This window comes from Pagrus major, chromosome 3, assembly GCF_040436345.1.
Source record: "Pagrus major chromosome 3, Pma_NU_1.0".
Taxonomy (NCBI): domain Eukaryota; kingdom Metazoa; phylum Chordata; class Actinopteri; order Spariformes; family Sparidae; genus Pagrus; species Pagrus major.
The window spans coordinates 9401842-9424061 of record NC_133217.1 but is presented as its reverse complement, the minus strand read 5'-3'; the positions used below and the strand labels follow the sequence as shown (position 1 = coordinate 9424061).

At 42.8% G+C, this 22220-nt stretch overlaps 2 protein-coding genes across 3 annotated transcripts in view; one reads left to right on the top strand and one right to left on the bottom strand.

Moving 5' to 3' along the window:
* The window catches only part of LOC140994028 (uncharacterized), a 31714-nt gene extending 25909 nt beyond the window's left edge, over positions 1-5805 (bottom strand). The window contains exon 1 of the mRNA XM_073463602.1: positions 5791-5805. The gene's annotated coding sequence lies outside the window, so the exon portion shown is untranslated. The remainder of the gene's footprint in view (positions 1-5790) is intronic.
* Positions 1-22220, top strand: part of bag6l (BCL2 associated athanogene 6, like) — a 79554-nt gene that overhangs the window by 7529 nt on the left and 49805 nt on the right. The window contains exons 1-2 of one of the 2 annotated variants that reach the window (XM_073463600.1): positions 19681-19762; positions 21749-21930. In XM_073463600.1, the coding sequence (XP_073319701.1) occupies positions 19721-19762; positions 21749-21930 (224 nt within the window). In that variant the 5' untranslated portion in view covers positions 19681-19720. Of the gene's footprint in view, positions 1-19680; positions 19763-21748; positions 21931-22220 lie in introns of those variants that run through there. The other variant, XM_073463599.1, reaches the window with a different exon arrangement.

Below are 22220 nucleotides of genomic sequence, written 5' to 3'. Positions count from 1 at the left end.
TCTGTTCATCCTCTGGGTTGGTTGCCTGTCTCTCATTCAGCCTGCCATCTTCTTCTGCCTGAGAATAATGAGCAGATATAAGCTATGAAATTTCTTTTAACTAAATCAGATAAAAACATCAGTTTTAAGGCAGAATAAATATAGGAGTGAGAATATACTTAATGAACATAATTACCATATTGTCCACTTTGGCTGTTATCCCCAGGTATGTTGGTCTTTTCATGTGCGTCGCCAGGTTCGTCGTGCTACTGACGTACTTGATAGCCGCACGGCATTGTTTGCAAATGCGTGCGTCTTGTCAAGTTGACCTCCTCGCTTGAAAAACCCGAAATTTTGCCACATGTTTGATTTGTGCGCCTTTTTTGGTGCATTAAATATCTCATCGCTGCTATCGTCGTTCTCATTTGCCTCCATATTTGTTGTGTACAACACCTGCTTGCGTCAGTGCCCGAGGACGCGATGGTGCGTTCAGGTTGCCTCGGAAAATACGATAGGACAGGGAATAGATACTAGAACATGAAATAATCGATTTAACAATGGTATTTACCGGTGCAGACAGGCTAGAAGAGATGCACCACAAATTCACCCGTAAATTATACGACGGACCTTGAATCTACCAGTGCAGTCGCATTGCAAACGTTTGTATCGGACCACCGATATGAATCGGTGAATGTTGACATCCCTAATCCCTACTAATGAGCACATTCATGCACATAAAGCAAACAAACTTGATATGAAAGAAGGACACATGCATATATGAAATGTATCCATCAAAGATACATATTACATGAATAACAGTGGTCTGATCCATTTTGCTACCAGCATCAAGTTACACTCACCTGTCAGAGAGAGACTCTACAGATTAGATCCACAGTACATGTAAACGTTAGCCTGCATGTAAACCAGGGGTGTCCAAGAGTGGGGGCCAGAGTTGATAATGTGAAAATATCCAAGGGCCAACTCCAGACACTTTTTGAACCATACATATACACGTTACATATAAATCCAGTTATTTAACAAATGTATTTGCAATGACCCATTTATTTTTTTTACATGAAAATAATCAAATGTAAGCCATACAGGTGTGACAATCCTAAAAGCAATTCTGCCTTTCTTTCATATCTCAAGACTCAAATAACATAAACATAACATAAAAAGCTGTCTGGAATACCGAAAACTTCCATGAGGCTGATCAATATCATAACATCAGGTTCATTTTAAACATGACATATTGTGGGAAATGTTCATTAAGTTCATAATATATAAAACTTTTTCTGTCTTTCACACAAGATCATTCAAAAAGTAAGCCTTTGTGTCACATCCATAGGTAGATAATACCAACAGTTACAGACAAATATTCAAAAGATAAATACAATAAGTGCCATAGGTCTGTGTGCATGTATTTATAATTTGTGTTGTTACCATTTAAAAAGCTCACATATCAGATCTTTATAACATAAATTCAAAATACTCAGAACCTAGAATTTGCCCAAGACACAGGAAACTTACTGACATTAGTGAGAAGGGTGACACTGAGATCTTGACTTCAGTATACAAGCCAGGTCTGGTTTGAGAGCAGTGTTTGAGATGCGTAAAATATCATGCAGGTGGGAGTCACTGAGTCTTGACCTGAAGTGGTTCTTGTGAAGTTCATGACATGAAAATGTCTGCTCACACAAATATGTGGAGCCGAAGAAGCTCAGCATTTTCTTTGCAAATGTTTGCATTTCTGGAAACTGGCCTTTGTCCAGCTGCCGGTAAAAGTTCACAAGAGAAAGCTGCTGGTGTCAGCTGTGCCCCTCAATGTACACTGCAGCTCTATGAGCTCCAGCTGCAGCTGATGCGGAGCATCATCAGGATCGACCGAGAAGGGGGAAGAGAAGAGCAACCGTGTCCTTTTCGATAGCTGCAAAATCCCGAAAGCCTTCGTTAAACTCCAGTGCTGGCTCTGTCTGTGACAGGTGCCTTTGGAACCAAGCTGCAACTTTTCCAAAGGCCTTCATGTGTTCATATAGCTGGCTCACCACTGCGTCTTGGCCTTGGAGGCTGACGTTCAGCGTTTTCAGATGCTTTGTTGTGTCAACCAAAAAAGCCAAATCTGCCAGCCATACAGTATCTGCCAGTTATTGCATTGGTTGTCCCTTTTGAGTCAAAAACACTCCAATTTCCTCTCAGAGAGAGAAAAACCGCTGCAGTGCGGATCCCTGACTGAGCCATCTCACATCATTGTGATATAATACATCTCCGTATTCAGCCTGGATGTAGAGCAGGAACTGCTGAAACTGGCAGTGATTCAGGGCTTTAGAGCTAATTAAGGTAATTTACTTTACCACCAGTTTCATAACGTGATCAAATTTGAGAGGTTTCGCGCAGAGAACCTGCTGGTGAATTATACAGTGAAGTTTAGTAGCATTGCTTCCTTCTTCGCTAACTAATGGGATTATTATTATTATTATTAACTCCACAGCAGTTTGATGTCATCAACAGCTGAACAAACAGAAGCGAATAAATCTGTTCCTTGTTTGGCCTATAAGGCTTTTGATGTCAAGCAGCTTGATGTCATCGTCAACTCCTCTCAAAAAAATCAGTAACTGAGCGGTATCAGATGAATCTGTGCTTTCATCGCAGGCTAACGAAAAAAAATCTAAATCCATCCCCCTGCCCTCCAGTTGTCTCTTAATATCTAAAGATATACCTTCAATTCTCTGTGCCACAGTGTTACGAACCAGGCAAACCTTAGCAAATTCTTTCTTCTTCACGGGACAAATGTTCTCCAACTTTCACATAAGAAAGTCTTTAATAAACTAACCCTCCGTCAAAGGTTTGCTATGTTTAGCAATTAGCATAGCCACTTCGTAGCTCGCTTTGGTGATGTTTTCATTTGACTCACAGGCCCGCGAAAAGAAGCGCTGTTGTTAGGCCACGCAGCGATGAGTTGAATGACCTTTTCAGCACGGTTGCTCTCTTTTAGCTTGTCGTATGAATTAGCATGTTTTGTTTGGTAGTGTCTCTTTACATCGAATTCCTTAAATCAGGCAACAGTCTCTTGACAAATTAGGCAAACACGATTGTTTCGGTTTTGTCCATCTCTCCTGGAAGCGGCTGCCCTCATTATCAACTTTCCCTTTTTTTACTTACAGTCACCATATTCATTCTGTTACACGGTGCTGGCGGGCCATAAATAATAACATTTTAACACACAAGCTGCGGGCCGTATAAAATCTGACCTCAGGCTGTGATTGGCCCGCGGACCGGACTTTGGACACCTCTGGTGTAAACGGTAATGTTACATGTAAATGCATTTCATACAGCAGAAGTCTATCATAGCTAGCTAGCTAATGATAGCTACAAGCTGACGATGTTAGTGTTGGGCTAATACATACAACAGCAACATAAGGAGCTAACGTTAGCTACGTTGACTACATAATGCAGAGTAATAATACATTTCCTCCAACCAAAACAAACCAGCTCATTACCTGTCCAACAAAGACACAGCTACCATGGCGTCCGTGTTCAGGTCTTCGACTCCATCAGTTGTCGCCATCGTTGAACAGCAACTCCAATGTTGACTCTCGTTTCATCTCTTGAGCTATCCAACTTCTTTTTGTTTGTAGCCTTCTCCAGTTTGGTCTTTTTTGGCTTGCTCTGTTTGGCAGTACAAGCGGCTGTAGGTACAGCTGCTAATGAAAAGTGCGTCTGTACTTTCTCTGCCATTCTTGTCCGTAAACAATGAGCGTGCAGTGAGTGATGGGCAGAGTCAGCGCAGGGTGGGCAGCAGAGATGATGACTCAAGTCTGAGACTTGGACTCGAGTCGCACTTAAGTCACACAAACAGTGACTTCAGACTTGACTTGCAACTTGACTTGCGACTTAAAAGACTTCAGACTTGATTCGGACTCAAGCTTTGAGACTCGTGAACAACCTGTATTTCATGCAATTATTGCTTTTTTTAAAAAATCTAAATGTATTCATGTATTTCTATTTCATTTTATTGGTCCATATACGTTGGGGAACGTATGACGAGCTGCATGTCCTCTTTGCCTTAATGTGCAATGTAACGCATGCGCTATGTGCTACTCACAGATCAAAAAATGCATTGACCATGGCGACAACAAGTCCTCCCGGAGTTGTGCCTTTAATCATTACTTTTGGTTACAATAACTTTGTGCACAGTGGAAATAAGCGAACAGCTACATGCAAGGTGTGTGGCACCAGGATAAATGATGCCTGTTCAACACCTCAAATTTCATCAGGCATCTCAAAACGCACCCAGATAGGTCAGTCACTTGCTAATGTGAAAGAGACGTTAAACTTAGCATATATTGCCACAGGTAACAAGCTAACCATCACAAAGTGTTGTGCTAATGCTGGGAATAGGCAGATTGCATCTTTATATTTGGCCATATGATGTGACAGACTTAATATTTCACCAGGTCCGAGGGCTAGAGGGATGTGTTAAGTAGCAGAAGATTAGGCTATACGATGTCCTAAGTTGATGTCCCCGATGTGTACGATGTACCCCCCTCAAAGAGGCATGACGGTACACGTCATGATGATGTCTGTGTGTTTTTTTCAACGTGTTTCCCCCGGTGTCCTCCGGTCTAAACATGTACCCGCTGACTGTTTATAATCATATGGATGCTGTTATAATGTGTTGTGATTGGGATCCTGACCTACCAAACATCCTGGAAAGTGACAAACTTACGTTTTTCTCTAAATTACATAATTACATAATCGCCATCAGTCAACAGGACGCTGTCTGACTCTTTCACTCGTGGGGAGGGATGCTGTTTTGTGGGGGAAAGTTCACTGAAGTCTCGGTCTGGAGGGCTGACCTTCGCGGTATTTGTTTTCACCGCGACAAACAGTTGGTGAGTTAAAGTTTTTTGCCGGGGACAGACGCTGTTTTTCGGGCAGAAATGTGACAAAGAGTCGGTCGGACAGACACTTCTCCACAAATAACTGCGGTATTTTTTTCGTCATATAAGTTGCCAAAGACACGACCAGTTACTACGTTACTGTTGTTTGGTCCGGTAACGTTGCTTTGTGGGACATTTCTCTATATTTTGTTGAGTGATGGATCTGTTTAGTTATCAGACAGTGAACACCATCAGGTCGACATGCCCTCGCTCCGCGCCACCGGCTTATCCGTTCACACTGGTTCGGTTCGCCAATACTACGCCTCTGATACTACCTCCTGAGGCGCATCAAAGGCGCAGCGAAATTTCACGCCTCGCCGCATCTGAGACTTTCACACAGAGGCGGATGCGGAGAATTGGCGCAGGATCCCCGCATGCAAACAGCAGTGTGAATTGGGCCACTGTCAGTATGTTTTTTGTCAGTGGTAGATGAGAAATATTGTCCATTAAGTCGGTGCACCATAACAAGAAGACTGAGTGGGCTAGCACCAGACAAAAAGGGCCAAGATAAAATCAAAATTAGAGAAAATGGACACTGTGTCTGTGACTGTGGTTATTTGGACTGATAGGACCATGCGTGGCTTTTTAGGAATTACTGCTCACTTCATGGAGATAGACAGAAGCAACCCAAGACCCCAGTCAGTTCTATTAAGTTGTGAAAGATTCATGGTCTCACATTGGTGAGAGGATTAGTGAAAAATTTGAGGAAATATGTGAAAACTTCAACATAAAGCACAAATTAGATTACATTATCTCTGACAACGCATCAAACATGAAGAAAGCCTTCAGGGTTTGTTTTCCCTCTGCTACAAGTAGCGAAGATGATGACCTGGAAAACGGCGACCTGTGCGAGGATGTAAATGAGGATTACCAGGATGATGTGGAATCCATCCAGAGCAGCTGCCGGCAAAAATGACTTCAGTGCTTTGCACATTCGCTGCAGCTCGTTGTGCAAGATGGACTGGATATAAAAGTTCTGAACAGCGCAATGGCAAAGGTGACAAAATTTTGCTCTTTATACTTGTGGCCTAAAAGAGGCATTTGAAGCAGAGTATGGAGCCAATTGTAGCATCCCATCTGCTGTAGTGACAAGATGGAACAGCACTCTGCGCCTTGTTGAAGCAGTCACTAACTCAGATCCTCAAAGCCTGAATACACTCCTGGACGCCCATGGTCATAAAGGCCTGTGTTTATCAGCCAGAGAATGGGTTCAGCTGAAAGAACTTTTGGAAATTTTGGCCCCATTTTTTCAAGCAACAGACCCAACTCAAGGGGAGAAAGTTGTGACCCTTAAGTGCAGCCCTCCCTTGTGTACTGTCACTTTACAGCCATCTCGTCAGGATGTTAAATGCTACTCGTCACCTGGTTGGTTTAGTGAAAGCGCTGCAGAAGTCCCTTCAACGCCGCTGTAAGGGGATATTTGTAAATGTGAAAATTGGCTTACTCCAGTGAATCGGCTTTAGATCTTCCATTTGGGGACATCATGTCTACATGATGTCTGCATTACTAGATCCATCATTCTGCCTCTTTTGGCTAGAGCAGTGGTTCTCAACCTTTTTTGAACAAACACCCCCCTGACCATACCATGATCATCTTACCCCCCCCCCCCCCCCCCCCCCCCCCAAAAAAAAAGGGGGGGGCGGGGAATCTACTATATGTTCTGGTGTTTGACGTGTTCTTGTAGTAAACAGTGTGTTAAGACTGGAGGACTTCAATTGACATCAGGTTTTGTATGATGAGAGAAGCCATTCCAACAACATGATGTGCTGCTGAGCAAATCTGACCATTTTATAGGAAATGAAAGCATGGATTTTTATTTGAATATTGCCTCCAAAATGTATGTTTTTGACACATATAGTAGGTCATGTTTGTATATAACTCAACACTATGCCTAGAGAAACTGGTAAACAACATGGAAATGTTATTTTAGTTGTAATGGGACCCTGAGCTCTTGAGTTGCTAGGATCCTTTTGCAAAGAGCTGTGAGATAGAATTTAAGTCAAACTGGTGTTTCTACTGAGAGAAAGGCCACACAGCCTTTGAGGATGATGAATTAATTGCATATTAAGTCTGAATAGAAGTGATTAACGTTTATATCACTTCACAATATCACAACATTTGAAAATAACCCCAGGTGTATTAAGCAACGTGGAACTTGGGAAGAAAAATACCACCACAGCAGAATTTGTTGAAAATGAGTTTTAGTGGGCTAATGTAGTCAGAGATGCCAACAACACGCACACTTCATGTGAACAACAGTGAATGAACCAATAAAAAAACAGAAATAGCTTGTGCGTTAATTAATGCGCTCGAGGCTTATTAAACATTTGAAAAGCAACGGTCATTGCCTGAGGACTGAGACGCTGACATGAACCAAGGAAAAAAAGAATTTAAAAAAAGCCTATTTTAAAGAAGGGAACCATATAGGACTGTACGCGCTTTATTTATTGAAAGCAACCTAGTGAGAACCCTGTGCTTGGTGGGCCACTGCCAGCTTTTTCACGTCTGGACACTTGGATGTTAGTTTCAGTCTGACAGCACCAGAGCTAACCAGGTTCAGACGGTTGCGGTATTTCGTCTGCATGTGGAGAGCTTGGCTGAATCCCTGTTCGACGAGATACGATGTGGGGAAAGCGAGGAGCAGGAGATGGACCCTCTCCAACAACGGGGGGAAACGCTGACCTTGCGTTACCCACATCGCACGCCAACCAGAGGTCCGGAACGTTGCTTTTGCCTCTTCGTCGTTCTGGAGATCAATGAGGCTCTCCTGGATTTCGGGCTCACAGCTGCTCGAGGTCCCTGAACCGAATCGCCATGTCGGCCTTGACTGCCTTCAAGTGGTTGGTGTAGAGCAGCAGGTGACTATCTGTCAGCTCATCCAGCACCTGAACAGGCACAGTAAAACTATTATTTCATTTTATCATGAGAGCAGAGATAAAACGTAGTCTAAAGGCCTGTTCATACTCATGGTCAGGGCATTTCATAGGCTACTTCAGGAGAAACTCCTGGGAGTTTCTTTTTTTTTTTTTTTACTCCTGGGAGTCCCTCATACGCCCCGCCCACTGCAGTACACGTAACGCGTGCTAAGGGAATCCCCTTAGTGGAGATGGCAAGTTTTGCGTTGATTGAGGAGGAGGAGAACACATTTGAAGCGGCGGAGGAGGAGGATTTACTGATAGCTTATTATGCGCGATTGCGGAGGAGATGGAAAGAAAGAGGCAACAGAGGTGGCATGTCCGACCTCTAGTATGAAATATGAAATGCCTAATATTTCCACATTCTGACCAATCACACATTTCTTTCTTCTTGCATAGTATGAACAGGCCTTAATTCAAAAACCTACCTTGGCTAACTGCGGAAAGTGAATTAATTGTCGCCTCCCCAGGTTCTGTTGGTAGAGCTCCAGTTTTGCAAGGAAGCTGCAGATGGTGGCCTTGGAGTGGACCAGCGTCATCCCATCCCCCTGGAGCTTCAATGTGACCTCATTCATCTTCCCGAAGAAGTCGGAGAGGTGACTTCCGGTCGCACGAGGGTGGAAATGGCTGCGTGAGAACATTGCTCCCGACCGCACTGCCGCAAACCCCCAATTAATACAGGAGATTTACTTTACAGGAGCTCAGGAATATAAACAAATGTCGGGGGGAGATGAACGTGGCCCCAGCAGGTCGACGAGAAGCCAAAAAAAGGAAACTGAGGCGGAATATGCAGACTGTAGCGACGAGGAGGCTATGCTAGGTGCGGTCTCGTTAGCCTCCATCCGTAACGCCATAAGTGAAGCCATGGCTAATGCGACGTCTGAACTGGAAAACAACATCTCAAAACAGTTCACAGGCTTCCAGAGCAACATTCAAGAGGATATTAAAAAACAACTTGGTGAAATGAGATCGGATATTAATCTGAAGATGGAGGAGACCGTGAAGAAAATTGAAGTGGTGTCACAGAGACTGGGGGAAGCAGAGCAACGGGTAGGAGAGGTGGAGACGTTCAGTATTGAAGTGAATGAAACTTTAAACCAGATGCAGAGGACGCAACTCGAACTGAAATCAAAACTAACCGAACTCGAAGGCCATTCCCGCCGCAACAACATAAGGATCTACGGCATAAAAGAAGGAGCCGAGGGCACCTCAATGATCCGCTTCGTGGAGAACCTCATTCAAACTGAACTGGACGAGGGCACCGGCCCAAACGAACTCGGTATTGAACGTGCACACAGAGCTCTCGGCCCCAAACCAGCCGACAATGCCCCCCCGAGATCAACGATCGTTAAATTCCTGAAATATTCAACCAAAGAGCGGATCATCAGCGCGGCGTGGAAAAAAACCATCATGGTTGATGGCAACAGGGTTTTTTTCGACCATGACTACGCAACAGCTGTAATGGAGAAAAGGAGGGAATATCTGCCGATTAAGAAAGTATTGAAAGAGAAGGGGATCAAGTTCCGTACACCGATGGCAAAAATGCGTGTCTTTCTGGACTCTGGGACAGTAACGTATGATAACGCGGATCAAGCCGGGGACGATCTACGAGCAAAGGGATTCCCGATTCCTCCGAGACCCGAGGGCAGAACGAGGGAAATGCCACGACCCCACTTCAGCTGGCAACAGGTGAAAAGACACAGAGACGGCAGGGAATATCAGCAGAGGATCCGGGACAAGCTCCGCGAGTTTCATCGGGGGACTGACACAGAAGCTGAGGACTAGTTGACCCACATTACCCCATCATAACACCAGCTTTCCTGTACACCGTGATGTTTTCATCTTTATTACTTATTGTTGGACAGAGACGGTAGGCTATATTCCTCAGCCATTCTGAATAGCGTTACCTCTTCCTAATGGTGAGTCACAATTGAGTGTTCAACAATTAAAGCGCACGTATGCAATATTTTAAGTCATAATTAAGGGCAAAGTAACCTAAGTTAAGTACACTATTGGGCATATTTTTTTTTCTCAATGTGTGTAGATTTTTCATTGAATGCCACTCTTATTATTATTATTATGCCAGTAATTATGTTGTTATTATGAACCTATAACACCAAATTAGTGTTTATTTTACATGCAGTGCGCCTTTACATAATACAGAATACTTTTTTTGATGTTTATGGGCCAAGACTTCTGTATCACTTTAGTTTCAGAATAGGGCAGTCGGTCTGTAGTGTTTGAATGACAGCCACCCACTCAAACAACCCGAGGGGGCCCCGCAACTCAGCGGCTGCAACACCCCCCTACACAAGAGGTCCAGGGATGACCTCTTCTATGGAAGACCCCTTTTTGTTCACCGTAACGTTTTACGGTCTTGACTGTTCTGTCATGACTGTTCATGGTTCTTATTTTTTGTTTTCAGGGGAAGCGAGTGAGTGGCCAGGAGAATACTGGTCTATAGCTGAGTAACAAAGAATTTAAGGTTATCACCCTAAATGTCAATGGTTTGTCGACTCCTGTCAAGAGAAGTAAAGCAATATCCAAAATAAAAAGGGAAAAGGCACACATTATATTTTGGCAAGAAACCCATCTAACAGACCAGGAGCATGAAAAGATAAAGAATATGGGTTTTAAACATACTTACTATTCATCTTTTAAAGCAGGACGCAAGAGGGGCGTGGCTATTTTGATACCAAACAAGGTTCATTTTGAATTCCAGTCAGAGTCTAAAGAAAAGGAGGGTAGGTTCATAATGGTAAAGGGCAAATTAGATGATAAGGACATGACCCTGTTGAATGTATATGCGCCCCCAGGCAGCAACAAAACATTTTATAAGACAATATTTGATTTAATAGCGTTCCAATCTGCTGGAGTCTTGATTTGTGCAGGAGACCTTAATGTAATTTTGAACCCAAAGTTGGACACAACTAATCAAAAAAGGAAAATCACTCCTACTGAGAGATGGATTAAAAGGAGAATTCAAGACCTGGGCTTGATAGACGTTTGGAGGGATTTCCACCATCGAGATAGGCAGTATACTTTCTATTCAAATCGTCACAATGCATATTCAAGAATTGACTACCTACTTGTCCATAATTCAGAGAGGCACAGGTTAAAGGAATGTGAGATAAATCAGAGAGATATATCAGATCACTCTAGTGTCCACCTGAAATTACATCTAGATACTAGACCCAAAGTGACAACATGGAGATTAAATGTAAGCATGTTAAACAACCCTGAGTTTAAAAAGAAAATAAAGAAAGAATTAAAAACATATTTGGAAGACAATGACGATGGCAATGTGAACCCAGTGATGTTGTGGGATGCTGCCAAAGCAGTCCTGCGGGGGAAAATTATATCAGAATCTGCATTCATAAAAAAAATGAAAACTCAAAAACTGTTAAACCTGCAGAATCAACTAACAGAACTGGAACAGAAACACAGTAAAAATAAAGATCCACAATTACTTCTACAGATGAGACCACTCAAACAAGAAATAGACAAGATTTACTGTGATGAAATAGAGAAAAATCTCAGGTTTACAAAACAGAGATACTACGAGGCAGGCTCGAAAGCATCCAAGCTGTTAGCATGGAGGCTGCGAAAACAGCAATCAGAAAATACAGTCTATAAGATTAGGGATCCTGCCACTAAAAAAGTTATATACAAACTAGAGGAAATACAGAAAGCATTTGAAAATTTTTACCAGAACCTGTATACTCAACCCACACCATTCGAACCTGCTAAAGTAGAAGAGTTTCTGAGCCAACTGGATCTGCCCTCCTTGGGGAAATTGCAAAATGAAAAATTAACAAAAGAAATATCACCCGAAGAAATTGACAAGGCGATCTCCTCCCTGAAGTCTTCTAAGTCTCCAGGGACTGACGGATTTCCAGGAGAATGGTATAAATCACTGAGGGAACAATTAATACCAATACTACATAAAAGCTTCAATTACACCCTGAGGGAGGGAGTCATCCCCCCATCCTGGAGGGAAGCTACCATCTCTGTGATTCCAAAAGAGGGCAAGGACCCGAAAGAATGTGGCTCTTACAGACCTATCAGTGTTTTAAATCAAGATTATAAATTATATGCAACTATTTTAACTAAAAGATTGGAGGAAGTGATCCCTTTTTTGATAGACGAAGATCAAACTGGATTTATTAAATGTAGACAAACACAGGACAACATAAGGAGAACCCTCCACACCATTGAACACATAGAAAGGGAAAAAATTGGAGCTATTCTACTTAGTATGGATGCGGAAAAGGCATTTGATTCCGTGGGATGGGAATTTCTTTATGCAGTCATGGCAAAATTAGGCTTCCATGAGAAGTTCATTAAAGGCATCAAAACACTATATACATCCCCTGTAGCCAGAATCAAAGTAAATGGAGGCCTGTCAGAAACTATCCACCTGCAACGCGGTTGTCGCCAGGGCTGCCCAGCCAGCCCAGTGCTCTTTAACCTCTTCATTGAACCTCTTGCACAAGCCGTAAGACAGAATCCTGACCTAGAGGGCATCACAATAAAAGGTATAGAATACAAAATATGTCTTTATGCGGATGACGTGTTGGTCAGCCTAAAGAACCCAGAGTCAGGAATTCCAAGATTAATGGATTTCCTGCAGGCATATGGACGCTTGTCAGGCTACTCCCTTAATGTTGATAAAACACAAGCCCTGACGTTCAATTTCGTCCCATCAATAGAACTAAAAAATAAGTACAGTTTTAACTGGGACTCAACCTCTATTAAATATTTAGGCATTAAATTGACTAAGGATATATCACAGTTGTTCTATGAAAATTATGTAAGAATAAATTCACATTTAAAGGAAGATCTAGACAGATGGGCCTCTCTGCCCCTAGATCTTGGTAACAGAATTATGACAATAAAAGCAAATATTTTACCCAGATTACTCTATCTGTTTCAATCCTTACCTGTTCGTATCCCTGATAGTCAATTTAGAGAGTGGGATAAGATGATATCCCGTTTCATCTGGAATGGAAAAGGTCCCAGGGTGAGATACAAAACTTTACAGCTGCCAAAGTATAGTGGGGGGATGGGCTTACCGAGGCTCAAAGATTACTATTTAGCAGCACAAATAAGACCACTGCTGCTCTGGTGCAATAAAGACTACTTCGCAAAATGGAAAGATGTAGAGCTATCACTGTCAGACAGGCCTATACAGAGTTTACTAGGAAGCCCAATAGAGGCTAAAAAACATGATATCCAGAGCCAGTGGGTTAGATTCTCTATAGAAATCTGGTTTGGCTTGGTGAAACAACTTAATATCCAGAAAGAAATTCGAATTTTAATGTGGCCAACCCATGACCCAGATTTCAAACCAGGTATGAATGATGGAGGCTTTACTCAATGGGCGAGAAAAGGACTTTCCACATTATGCCAATTAGTTGAAAACCAGGAATTCATAGACTTCAAGTCCATATCAGATAAATTCGGCCTAGCTCGGCAGGATTTTTATAGGTACCTTCAACTCCGGCACTACTTTGACACGAACATTAAAGGACTAATACAGGAAAATATATCAGGTATTACCAAAATGTTTATCAAAGCCTATAACACAAAACTGTCCAGAAAGATAATTGGCGAACTATATAGACATATAGCTGAATTAAGAGGTCACTCAACAAATTATATTAAGGCGAAATGGGAAAATGAGTCGGGAATCGTAATTACTTCTGAAGACTGGACAAATGTAATTAACACACAAATTACTACTACAGCCTCACAACTATGGAGGGATTTTTCCTGGAAAAACTGCATCCGATTCTTCATAACACCAAAGCAAAAGTCTAAACAGACAGGACAACAACCTACTTGCTGGAGAGGATGTGGACACAGTATGGCAGATCATACACATATATTCTGGAGTTGTACCATGCTTAAATCCTTCTGGCAAGGAGTTCAAAGTACTATCAGTGAGGTCTTGCAGTATAATTTTAATTTCACTTTTTTATCATTCTACCTGGGTAATATGGACACAGAATTACCAAAAAAAGACAGATACCTCCTAAAAATCTTCATGGCTGCCAGCAAAAAAGCCATAACAAGAAGATGGCTCAATACAGAACCTCCCACAGTTAATCAGTGGGAAGCCATAATTAAAGACATCCAAACAATGGAACTACTGACGTTTAGTCTCAGATTACAAAGGGACAAAGGTGATGCCCTCTGGGAAAAATGGAGCACTTATATTACAAGAAGAGGTGATAATCAACCTTAATGCTATGTATATCCTGGTTTTAAGAACGACTATGACCATATTGCTGTAATGTATGTGACATATGACCTACTCGCAACCCACGGTTCCCCCATGTTGTATTCACGAGTGTTCATATGTATGTGTGCATCTGTATATGAATATGTAGATGATTATTTAGTCATATGGGTGTAAGCGAACATGTGTACTCGAGATAACATGTGTTTAGACGTACAGTATATGTGCATATGCTTTGTTTTTTCTTTTTCTTTTTGATGTTTCTTTTGTATTTATAAGGGCACAACTTGGCAAGCATTTGTACTATTTAGCCACATCATATTGTAGCCATACCTATTTTTGTCTATTATACTGATGCTACCTATGTTTTGTGCAAAAAAACGTGAAAAAATAAAGTTTAAAAAAAAAAAAAAAAAAAAGTCGGAGAGGTAAAAAATGTCATGACGACAGGACCACAGCTTGGCCTTCAAGGTTGCGTCTGCCTGGTCGAGAAATTCAATAACTGAAGGGAAAAGCTCGCATAGCCTGGCCAAGCAGTTGTCCTTTGACAGCCAGCGCACCTCTGTGTGGAGCAGCAGGCGCTTAAAGGCCTCATCATTTTCCCCACACAGCTGTCTGAAGAGCCGATCATTAAGCGCATGGGCTTTTATTTTGTTGATCGCCTTGACCGCGACATCCGGGGACTGATGGAGTGATGGGGACATTTTTTTGGCCACCAAGTTGTGACGGTGCAGTACGCAGTGCACTGTCAACACCTGGGGGACTTGCTGCTTGAGGAGGGTGGTGAATCCCCGGTATCTGCCGACCATAGCCGGCGCTCCATCCGTGGTGCAGGCGATGATGTTCGTCACCGGGATGTCCCTCTCCCGCAGGAACTCCGTCAGGGCGGCGAAGATGGTTTCCCCTCGTGTGTCTGTGGCCAGGTATTCCCTGAACAGGAAATCTTCAAGCAGATCCCTCCCGGACACATAACGGACATAGCCCATCAGGAGAACGTTGTTGTCGGCCGTGGTGGTCTCATCCAGCTGGACACTAAAGCGACAGCCGCGCAACGTAGCACACAGTTGTTGCTCAGTGTCCATGGACATCTCCCGTATGCGCTGGGCCACACTGTCGTTGCTGAGCGGGATGGCCTTGGTGACTGGCGCAGGGTCGCGCTGCATGACGGTGGAGATAGCCTCCTTTATTGCGGGAACAACTAGAGACTCCCCTACAGCGAACGGTAAGCCGGCCTTTGCAATTAGTAGAGCTATATTATAAGATGCCACCAACCCGCTCTCTGTTTGGTTGACGCTCCGAGCAAACATGGTGTTGATCGTAGGGCGCCTTGAATGCTGATCCCTCAGTGACTGGAAGTAGGCCGAGTCTTTTGATGCCTTGTCAGGATGTTTTTTTGACAGATGCTCCTGTAATCGCGACGGCTTCATTGCCTCATTCGAGAAAACCTGCTCACATAGCAGGCACATCGGCAGATGTACATTTGTCGGTGATGGAATAAATCCATCACTTCTTCTTATTTTCCGCCATGTTTGATTGTAATGTAAATGGATTGTGATTAAATGTGATTACGTAGGCCTAATCGTGCTTGTGTACGTTTTCATTGGTTATTTAAGTGTTAGCCCGCGAACCATTAGATGGGCTCGAGGTGACAGCTGTCAAAAGTAGCCAAGTGTCGGAAAGGGGTCTCCAAGAGGTTTCCCGGGGTATCCCTGCTGCTGTGGTTTGTTTACGGGCGTTACTATGGAGACCGTTCCTGCTCGGCTCGTCCGATTGTGGTCAGGGAGCAGAGAGGATATCTCTTCCCTTTTACCCAGCAGTGGAAGCAGCAGACTTGGGTTCTTGGTCTCAGACAGCAGCTTTATTTTTATGAAACTATATATAAACGTTAAGATACACTTTTTCCTCTCGACCGCTTCTACTCTCGCTCGCTCACCTCTCTCGACCACACACACACACACACACACACACACACACACACACACACCGCTCTCGCTCTTAAAAGGACACACAACGATCTCATAACATGTAGCTCAGTAGAATTTATTGAAACACCCATAAAGTAGACTATTTAGGTCGGTTATTTGCACTAAAAAAGTTGGGAAACCATGAAAGTTTAAAATTCAGAGTTCAAATGAACTTTGTACAAGCCAAGTTGTGGCGCCCCCCATTCATGCTTGAGCGCCCCCCCTCAGCCCTCACGCTCCCAGCGCCCCCCACAATGTTTAGAACGCCCCCTGGGGGGTGGTACCGCCCCCGTTGAGAAACCCTAGGCTAGAGCAAGATGTCCAAGCACCAGATGAAGTGTGAAGAGTGAAGTCAAGGAGATGATAATAGGTAGGTGTACCCACCATTTCCAAACACAAACTGTTACATACTATAACACACATCACATTATGCATATTAAAAATGCCAAATATATTGTATGTTGTCTTCCTAGATTGATTCACAACATTGACACTGTATATCAGTACCATGATGCTTTAACTAAACATGATTTTTGATAAACTTACAGACCTGGTCTTGGCTGAGGCTTGGAAAGTGACTGTACCTGACAGCAGTACTGGAGACGATGATCAGGAGGAGTCACCACCGGCTAAAACTCCACATATTTTCTCTGGCTACCGGAAGAAAAGCACCAAGAAAAGTGTGGTCCGCTATGTCCAGGTAGCATCTGATGAAGATGAAGTGGACTGTCTTGAGTTCTGGAAAAGACAGTCCAAGGCATTCCCGCGGCTCTATCTTGTGCCTATGAGAGTGCTTGCTGTCCCGGCTACCAGTGCACCAGTGGAGAGGGTGTTCAGCCATGGAGGGCTTATCATGCGTCCTCACCGGGCCAGGCTTTCGGCAAAGACACTGTCATACTTGGTCTTTTTGAAATGTAACCATTCTGTTGTTTAGAGTCTTTCCAGGACTTAAGCCACTAAAGGGCACTTAAGTTTGTTGCCAGAAAAGTCATGTGGCCCATATCCAGGGTTTTTAGATCGCTAATTTAGAAGATCAAATGGTCTTCTTATTGGTTGGTCTATTAACTTTCAATACAGATGGTTTCCTCAAACTTTGAACACTAAAAATGTAATACATGATGAGGTTGGGCTGTACAGCCAGTTAGTAACACAGACAAACATCATGTATCCTTTGGTGCAGATACCAAAATGTTGAAAAATACGGTTATGAAATTGAAAGAGTTCTTAATTTGTGTTTCTCCAGATTGCATTGCAGTAGACCCCATAAAGTTATCCTACAACTGATTTTGATACTCTACTGCAGGGATCCCCAATAGGCGGCCCGCGGGCCACATCCGGCCCGCGAGAGCTAAACATCTGGCCCGCACCGAATGCAGTAATATTCAGAAATGCAAACTCATCTTTCGGCGAGGTGCTGGCGCACATACACACACGCACATAAAGCGCCTGTCGCGCTGTTATTTTTACCTCACGCCACACCGTACATTTGATACAGTTAGAGCGCGCGAAAACAACAATGACAAACTGCACATGCACAATGATTAAGCAGCGCCAGCCTGCCATCCCCGGGCATATCAAAGTAAGTCAGACTATGAAAGAACAACATGGCCTGTAAAAAGCGGAAAGTTGACCAAGAAAACAGACAGTTTAAAACTGACTGGACTGATAATTTTTGTTTCATTTTGCCTGACCACGCCAATTCTAAGCCAACATGCCTCATATGCATGCAGACTGTAGCTGTCTGCAAAGCAGAAAATCTGAAACGGCATTTCAACACAATGCATTCAGCAAGTTTCACTGCAAACTACCCTGCAAAGTCAGAGCAACGCAAGCAAAAAATTGCGAACATGATAACATCATACAAGCACTCTGTGTCAACTATGAGCAAATCAACATCTGCACAGGAGAGCGCCACAGCTGCATCCCTGCAAGTTACATGGAACTTGGCTAAAGCTAAAAAGCCCTTTGCTGATGCTGACTTGATTAAAAAGTGTGCAATAGACATGGCTGGAGAGGTTTTAAGTCACGATGAGAAAAACAAGAAGACTGTTGTGGAGCTATTAAAGCAGGTGCCATTGTCGGCTAATACGGCAACAAGAAGAGTGGAAGTTTTAGCGGAGGAGTGTTTTTCCAGTCTACTCACTGATTTAAAGACAGCAGAAGCCATGTCACTCGCAATAGATTCGTCCTGTGACCGGACCGATATGGAACAATTAGCTGTGTTTGTGAGGTTCTGTGATGGGAAAACTTTCCGGGAAGAGCTCCTTTGTTTACTCCCTCTACCTGGGCGCACAACTGGGGAAATCGTCTTTAATGAGCTGATGCAGTTCCTCGAGAAGAACGGGTTGGATGTGCGTAAAATCGTGTCCGTGGTCACCGATGGGGCTCCGTCTATGGTTGGACCACACAAGGGCTTGGTAAGCAGACTTGCCACTGTTAACCCAGCGCTCCTGACATTTCATTGCATAATCCATAAATCTGTGCTGTGCGCTAAACTGTGTGGGGAAATGAAGACGGCGATGGATACGGTGACCAGACTGGTTAATTTTGTTCGGGAGAGTTCTAGTCTGCAACATCGCCTTCTCAGAACATTCCTGGAGGAAATGTCAGCGGAACATCATGATCTCTTGCTGCATAACGATGTGCGCTGGCTGAGTAAAGGCCGCGTGTTGGAAAGAGTGTGTGACCTGCGCGATGAGCTCGCGTCATTTCTATCCAGCTTGCAGAGCCAAAAAGCGCAGGAATTCCAGCTGTTTTTAAGTGACGACAAGGTGATGGCACGTGTGTTTTTTTTGTGCGACATTATGTCTCATCTGAATCAGCTTAATCTGCAGTTACAAGGCAGAAATCACACTGTCGCAGACGTGTACGAGGCGGTTGATGCTTTCCAGTCAAAGCTGACACTTTTGGAGAGGGACATTAAAGGGAGAAAACTACACTTTCCGCGGCTGCGGGAGCATTGCGAGAAGACAAAAAAGAGAGAGGATGCTGCAATGAAGGATTTCGTGACCAGGCTGGCAGAAAACTTCAAAGAAAGATTTGAAAGCTCCCCTAAACTCTCAGGTGACATCCTTCTCTTCCTGAGACAGCCATTCTCCGTGTCCGCCGACGGCCAGTGGACTACAGAAGCCAAAAGGCTGCTGCCTTCCATAGATGAGGCATCCCTTCAGATGGAGGTCTTGGAGATGGGAGCGTCTGATTTGCTCAAAGCGCAACACCAAGACGTTGCAGTGAGTGACTTTTGGCTCAATGTGGTTCCCCAGGCTCGATTTAAAAACACGCGAGCTATTGCAATGCTCCTACTCACGATGTTCCCCTCCACATACATATGCGAGTCATCATTTTCGTCAATGAACTCCCTAAAGACCCAGGACAGAAACAGACTATCCAACACACATCTTGGAGAGTGCCTCAGGATTGCTACAACAGAATACAGGCCCGACATCCGACGGATTGCTGCCTCCCGTCGCTCTCACTTCTCTCACTGAATGGTATGGAATATCTATTTTTATTATTATTCTTATTTATTCATTTCAAAATACTGTTCATAGATTGATGTGTTTTTATGACATGTGACATATTTTAAAAGACACAATCTGACAGACTCTCTCTCTCTCTGTGTGTGTGTGTCTGTGTGTTCATTCTCTGACAGGGAGCTGGTGAGTTGCAGGACTGGATATGGTTCCTCAGAGCTCTTTACTAATAAGACTAGGAACACAGGTTTGAAATGTGTGTTTTTGTGTTTGTGAGCTGTTTGGATATTTTACAGATGAGTTCATACTTGACTCTGCACTAATGTTGATGATATGCAGAAATGTTTCACTGGACATCTTAGTTAACACTGTTATGCTCCTTTCCTGTTGTGTGCCACAACAATAATTGCTTTGAATATTTTTGAATATTTTCAATATCAAAATAAATTCCACACACCTGGGCCATCCTACTCACCTCTCATTGTCTTCCTTTATGTTAGGCCTCTATTGTTGGTGGTTGTGTCAATGTAAGAACATGGTAACAATGGCTTTGGACTAATTATTTTTCAGGAGTAGATTTTTGTGTGAACTTGTGTGAGAATCCCAGATCTAAATTATTACCTCTGCAATGCACTACTAATAATAGTAATTTAAAAAATGATAGCAGCAGCAGCAACAACAACATTATCTGTATATAAGTCAACTTTTATTGGCGCACTGGGAAAAAAAAACCCGGACCTGGCCCTTGGCTTGGAATATTTCACATACTTTGGCCCTTGGGGAAAACTAATTGGGGAACCCTGCTCTACTGTATGGATGGTAGCTACAGGACATGCTTTGAATTCATAAGATTTAACAATACAGTGTTAGGGACAGATCAGATGGCCAGAGACTTGACTTGGACTTGTGACAAAAGACTTGAGAGTCGACTTGGACTTGGACTTCCAAAAAGTGACTTGTGAACATCTCTGGTGGGCAGGTAAGGACAGATTGATGGACAGGTAGGCTGTCCATACAATATCGTCATGCCGCTGAAATTGATTAGATGAAGTTAATAAAACCCCTGTCACTGCCAGAGACCATGGATTTTTTTCCTTTTTTTTCCCCAAAGCATTTTATATTTTGATTTCTGTCTGGATGTTAAGAGATTTTATACAAATATAATAAAAAATGCTTCTGAACAGACTTACCAACCCCAGCTTTAATACAAAATTCACAGCTGTGCATGTTTTCCTAGGAGCTTATTGGCTCAAGGATGTTTTTAGTGTCTATTCTACATCACTTATGAGAAATCAATACGACAGACTAGAGATACAACGATTATACATTTTGATGGTACAACTATAGTCTGAGGAAAAATTCCAGGTTTCACATTTATAATGCATTAATTAGTTTAGCACTACAGATGTAAAAAAATCAGCCCGTGGACAGATTGTGGCCCTTAAAGAACCTCATTCTGGCCCTGTTATTAGGTTAATTAGCCCATATCTGTTGCTTAGCTAGCACAAAAATGTATTATTTTATTTCTTTAAAAACCTTTAAGCCAGTTTGTTTAAACAGGGAGAATTTATGAGAATCAAACTGACAACCAACTTCTAAGATTAAAAAGGTGCTTTGTTTTTTTTTATCCTGTACTTTTGTACAGTTATGTTTCTTTTTCAATTGTGAAAACTAATAAACAAAGACAAACAAAAAGTGCATTATTCTAACGCATTAAGTTACAAGCATTGCAGATCAGACATATGCAATGTAAAAGTCCGGCCCATCACTTTTTTTCAAATCTGGCCCTTCTAAAAAAGTAGTAACTGGACCTGAATTAGAGGTTTTGTTGTATTTTGACCCAACAACATTTCTTTGTTGGCTTTTGTAATGATACATTTCAAAATAATATAATAACAAAATAAAATAATAAAAATAATAAACTAATATAAAAAATAATAAACAAAAAAGTGCAGTTTTAAGATGAAAGAGATTGAAACATCTCATGTGTTATGCCTTTGAGGGGATTACGTGACAGGATGTGGCAGTCAGCTGGTTACACAGCAATGTACCGTTATATTTTCTTTCTTTTCTGAGAGTGAGAACAGAAACAATCGGTGTAGCTGAGCCTTAACAGCTATGAAAATCTGACCATAGTTATTAGTGATATCAGTATTGCTGCATCCCTCGTACAGCCACAGTACTGATTGTACATCTGTGTTAGTATGCACTATAATGTGTTCATGTGTTGTAGGGGGTGTCCAGTGACAGTAACTCCGATTCACAGCCAGAGGTACCTCAGTCCTCTTCATCGGCGCTGCCCTCTTCCTCCTCTACTCGAGGAGAGGCATTACAACCCATGGACACCAGCTCTCTTTCTGCTCCATCATCCTCCACCTCCACCCAGACTGAGGGACCAGTCAACACCGGACCCAAGTAAGTCAGAGATGTGGATTAAATGGTCCGATTACACCTGATTTGACCATGTCATCTGTATCTGGACAGGTTGAGTGGATATTCCATTTTGGAAATACCATGACTCTCATACCGGAAGTCTGATTGACTTATGGTGTGAGGGAGACACAAATCTAGCTCAATGTGCTTTACAAAAAGCCTCTTGGACCATGAAAGTCTGGTAAAATAGATTTTAATTATTTTTTTAAATAGTAATATGATCAGAACTTTTTGGATTTTGACTTTATCAACAGGACAATGGGAATGCAACT